Source organism: Caenorhabditis briggsae, assembly GCF_000004555.2.
Source record: "Caenorhabditis briggsae complete genome, chrII, whole genome shotgun sequence".
Classification (NCBI taxonomy): domain Eukaryota; kingdom Metazoa; phylum Nematoda; class Chromadorea; order Rhabditida; family Rhabditidae; genus Caenorhabditis; species Caenorhabditis briggsae.
The window spans coordinates 14,140,339-14,145,489 of NC_013486.2; the positions used below are offsets into that span (position 1 = coordinate 14,140,339).

Genomic DNA, 5,151 nt, shown 5'->3' on the forward strand with positions numbered 1-5,151 from the left:
CGATTATTTTGAATAGACAATAAACTAGAATTGCGTAAAACCTGTAATAGAAGGGCCCCCTTGAGTGAAAGGCTCCTCTAATAGAAGCGCCCTCAGAGATGGGCTTGGAACAATAAAAGGACCTTTTAGGACAGGTTTTACGGTACATGAAGCCATCAAAATCCTCTTAATCAGGGGTAAGAATATGGCCCAATAATCTTAAAATTGCCCTAATTATTCTACAAATGGTCGAATTTAAAATTAAAAAGGTCCGAATTAAGCCCAAAATTGGAGAAATCCAGTTGAAAATTAGGCGAAAACGGTTCAAATTAGGCTTAAAATGGTCCAAATAGGCGTAAGTAGATTCTGAATAGACTTCTGATGGTCCGGCTAGAATACTCCAGAATATGCTCATGCTAGCCCTATTTCTGCCTAAAATGGTCATGAATAGGCTTTAAATTATTCAATACATGCCTACAATGATTCAAAATAGGCTTCAAATGGTCCGAAATAGGCTTTAAATGCTCCAATTGCTCCAAATTCGTCTGTATTTTGACGTGATGGTGTTAGCAGAAACGGGGTTAGTTTTTTTACGGTAACGGGGTTAGTTTTTAGTGCATTATACAGTAGCTTCTGCAAACACCATGACGTAAAATTGCAGACAAAAAATTGAAACAATCAAAATAGCACTTCTAATGCTCCCCAACTCATCTCGAATTTTGCAGTACCTCACCTGGACGCTCCTCTACCGCCGAATGACCCAAAACCCCAACTACTACAATCTCCAAGGAACCACGCATCGTCATCTATCAGACGCTCTCTCAGAACTCGTCGAGAACACCTTGAAGGATTTGGAGAACTCGAAATGCATCGCCATCAAGGACGATATGGATACCGTATCCCTGAATTTGGGAATGATTGCATCCTACTATTATATCAGTTATCAAACCATCGAACTCTTCTCAATGTCACTAAAGGAGAAGACGAAGAGTCGCGCTCTCATCGAGATCATCTCTGCGTCCAGTGAATTCGCCAACGTCGCCATGCGTCATAAGGAAGACATCATCCTTCGACAACTTGCGGAACGTCTTCCAGGACAGTTGAAGAATCAAAAGTTCACAGATCCACATGTCAAGGTCAATCTTCTAATTCATGCTCATCTATCTCGTGTGAAGTTGACCGCTGAACTCAACAAGGATACCGAAGGAATCGTCCTGAAGGCGTGCCGCCTGGTCCAAGCCTGTGTAGACGTGCTCTCTTCGAACGGATGGTTATCACCTGCTATTCATGCTATGGAGCTCTCTCAAATGCTCACACAGGCCATGTACTCCAGTGAGCCCTACCTTAAACAGCTTCCACACTGCTCCACAGCTCTTATCGAGCGCGCCAAGGCCAAAGATGTAACATCAGTGTTTGAGCTTCTGGAGCTGGAGAACGATGACAGATCGGAGATTCTGCAAATGGAGGGGGCGGAGCTTGCTGACGTGGCACGATTCTGTAACCACTACCCGTCGATTGAGGTGGCAACGGAGTTGGAGAGCTCAACGGTGACCACACAGGACAACTTGATGTTGGCTGTTTCGCTGGAGAGAGATAATGATATTGATGGGCTGGCACCGCCGGTGGTTGCACCATTATTTCCACAGAAACGGAAGGAAGAGGGATGGTGGTTGGTGGTTGGAGATCAGGAATCCAACGCATTGCTTACGATTAAGAGGTGAGTGGAATTTTTGAAATCTTGGGATTTCGACATGGTGGCCTAACTTTCACAACTTGAGTTTTCTAGGCCACCATGGTCAATGACCTAGAAAGCATATCTGATGAAGGCCAGGACACTTCTGAGCTATGAAGGCTCGTGGCCTAGAAAAATCGATTTGCAAAAGTTAGGCCACCATGGTAAATGGTCTAGAAAAGGTCTGGTACTCACCTGGTGTCTTTTTCTAGGTCATTTGAATATGGTGACCTAACTTTCTTAACGTGATTTTTCTAGGCCACCAAGCTAAATGGCCTATAAATCGCCTTTGGTGTGTTTTCTAGACCATTTTAACATTGTGGCCTAACTTTTGCAAACTGAATTTTCTAGGCCACCAACTATTTGACCCAGAAATAGCGTATTATTCGCCTGATGCGTTTTCTAGGCCATTTTCAACATGGTGGCCTAGAAAATTCTAGTTTTTCAAAAAATGAATTTGGTCCAGAAATGGCCTAACTCATTTTCCCGTTCTTCCAGACTGGTCATCAACGAAAAATCATCGGTCCAACTGGATTTCGCCGCTCCACGCCCCGGCAAACACGAGTTCAAGCTGTTCTTCATCTCCGACTCATATCTGGGTGCCGATCAAGAGTTCCCAATCGAATTCCGCGTCGAAGAGCCGGGAAGAAGTCGTAAGAGGAAGCACGAGAAGGAGGAGGATGATTAATTTTATTCCTTTTCAATTTTTTATTGTTTTTTTAAATTCCCTCTAAAAAATCTCCCCAATTTCCACCACTCATCCCAAGTTATCTCTTTTCTCTGTTTCGGAAATTTTTTAAATTATTTCATTTTCGCGCGTTTTTTTTGTTAATTTCCCCTTCTTCCGATATATATTTTCCTGGAGACACACACACACACATACACATGAATACCGTACTTTGTGAAATAAACGAGGCTCTGATGTTTTTTTAAGAGGAAAAACACTCGTTTTCAGCAATTTTTGGCGCGTTTTCATTGCCAAAACTATAATTTATCGATTTTTAGGCAGTTTCTGATCTATTCTACACAAAAAATCAGCAAAAATCATGCTTTTTGGTTTTAAAAAATGCAGAAAATGAGCTAGAAAATTGCCAAATTGAAAAAAAACAACGACACTCCGCCGATAACTCCAGGCGCGCGTTGTTTAGCGAGAGAGCGACAAAGCGCGGGAATTTGAATTTAGTTTTTTAAAACATGATAAAAGGGATTTGACTGAAAATTACGGTTTTTTAGATTACAACTTGCAATTTTAAAAGGGAAAAATTCCTGAAAAACTGTCAAATGAAGTTTCAAAAAAGTTTTCAAAGCTGCTTCATTTTTGTTAAAACTTCAATGTTTTGTGTTTAAAAAAAGGAATAGTCGATTCTGTTTGAATTTCATGATTATTTATTGTTATAAACTTCAAAATAGAGAAGGAGAGACAAATAGAGACCAATGAAAGAAAAAAGGGCAAGGGGATGGGACTGGAAACGAAAGAAACGGAACTGAAGGGACCGGTGGAAATTGGATGGAAATGAGAGATGAACAAAAATGAGATTACGGTAGTTTAGAAGAATTAGTAGTACTGTCCGCCATTCATCAGATATTCGTTGTACTGCTGCTGTTGAAGATCGACTTGCGGTGGATAATCTGCAAAAGTTGAAAATCAGTAATTAAAAAAAAACAATTTCTAAAACTTACAATATTGCTGCGGCTCCTGATACTCATTCCATTGGTTATAGACAGCTTCAGAAGACGTGAAGGTGTTGTTGGATACGGATGGTGGGGAAGCAGATCCATTGTAGACGCCATCAGGAGGAGTGGAGTTGTTTGAGACGAAGACTGTAGGCGGCGTGGCACTTTCAGCAATAGACCATGGTGGTGACATCCTATATTGTTCCTGATATCCATTCCACTGGTTGTAGGCGGCATCAGAAGACATGGCGGTGTTTGGGACGACCGTGGCTGGTGGAGAAGAAGATTGGGCGATGTTGGATAGCTGCGACAACCCGAACATCTCATAAGCGGCCTGCTCGGGATCAAAGTCTTCCATCTCCATCTGAGGAGCCTCCTGAGCTGCTTCCGAATCAGCCAGCAGCTTTCGAAGCTCTTCAATGTACTTGGCGGCTTCCACAATCACAACTCTTTCCGGTTGGAAGTCGGAATCAAAGCGATGACGAGTCAGCCTGAAAAATACAAAAAATGAACCCATAAATTACAATTCAACTTACGCTCTCAATTCCTCCATTGGACCGTTCTTCTTGGCTTTCCTGGCTTGCTCATAGGCATTTTTCCGTGCTCTCTGAGACTCGGTGTAAGTCTTCTTGGCGTTCTCCTTTCTTGGTGGCATAATGTTTTTGGGGTTCTAAAAAGTATACAAATTGATTAGTGGATTTTAAAAAGGATGTATCAAAAGGGTAATTGAAAAGATGAAAATACAGGAAATCCCCATTTAGAAGGTCTTGAATAACTGAAGAGATCGATATAAAGGAAGATCCCATGGACCGGAAGAAACAAGTGAATGAGGGAAAAGAATGACTAAATGACATCAACATGAGGGGGCGGAGCCTGTTTACGATGGGCCCCTCTATCTCGGGGAGACCACGCCCCCTTTCTAGACAAAAGACCAAGGGGAAATGATGACGTAGTAGGGTACTGTAGAAATGATGTCGTAGGAGAATACTGTAAGTAGATTACGAGAGACTATGCTAACCTAAAACTGTACACTAAACGAACAAAGAGGAGCCTCCAAAACAGTTCTAGGTCAATTATATCCGTTCCTGATAAAGATGCCAAAGAGTGGTCAACTGATAAAACGTGTGAAATTTAGTTCTACACACTTTATCAGTTGATTACTTTCTGATATCTTCTCCAAAAAACAAGATAAATAAGTTCAAAGAAACAGTACAGTTTACTGTCATTGCTTGGAGTCATACTATCTAGTTTTCTGTCAATAAGCCCTAAATGCATTTTGGGAAAGAAAATATACACTAAGAAATTCTTAAAAGGGACCGACAAGGTGTAAAACGGATCTAAAAGGAGGATACGGTACAATGAGCCGACTCCTTACTTGTTATGAGTTCAAAGGGGGAGGTGATAACTCACACTTTTGGATTTTGGAGACCTTGGATTTGAATTCTAGATAGAAGGATATAGTAGCAAGAATGGTACGGTACCGGAGGAATGTTTGATAGAATAGAGGGAAGTTTGGATCAGTGTTTTAGAGAATTAAAGCAGCAGACATACCGTAAAGCCTATGTTAAGGGTTCCTGTAATAGAAGGGCCCTCCGGAGGTGTTTTGGAGGTAAATTGGGAAACATACCGTTCTTACATGACTTCTTTTTTTGAGACCTCTGACGTAGCAGAACTGTCAATTGAGGTGGGGTGTCTGCACCTAGTCGACAGGACCTTCAGGGCCCCCAGCTTTTTGGGAAAATAGTGACAGAGTTTTACGATCAGCC

The 5,151-nt window shown here is 41.7% G+C and overlaps 2 protein-coding genes across 2 annotated transcripts in view; one reads left to right on the forward strand and one right to left on the reverse strand.

The window, feature by feature from the left end:
- The window catches only part of CBG07909, a gene marked incomplete at both ends in the record, with an annotated part of 14,260 nt that extends 11,861 nt beyond the window's left edge, over positions 1-2,399 (forward strand). Inside the window, 2 exons of the mRNA XM_002631875.1 lie at positions 705-1,696; positions 2,210-2,399. Of these exons, the coding sequence (XP_002631921.1) occupies positions 705-1,696; positions 2,210-2,399 (1,182 nt within the window). The remainder of the gene's footprint in view (positions 1-704; positions 1,697-2,209) is intronic.
- An 867-nt stretch (positions 2,400-3,266) lies between these two features.
- CBG07911 lies at positions 3,267-4,040 on the reverse strand (the record flags this gene model as incomplete). The annotated part of the gene is made up of 3 exons (XM_002631876.1): positions 3,267-3,340; positions 3,392-3,876; positions 3,922-4,040. The coding sequence occupies 3 exons, from the start codon at positions 4,038-4,040 to the stop codon at positions 3,267-3,269; spliced, it is 678 nt and encodes a 225-aa protein (XP_002631922.1).
- Between the last annotated feature and the right edge of the window lie 1,111 nt (positions 4,041-5,151).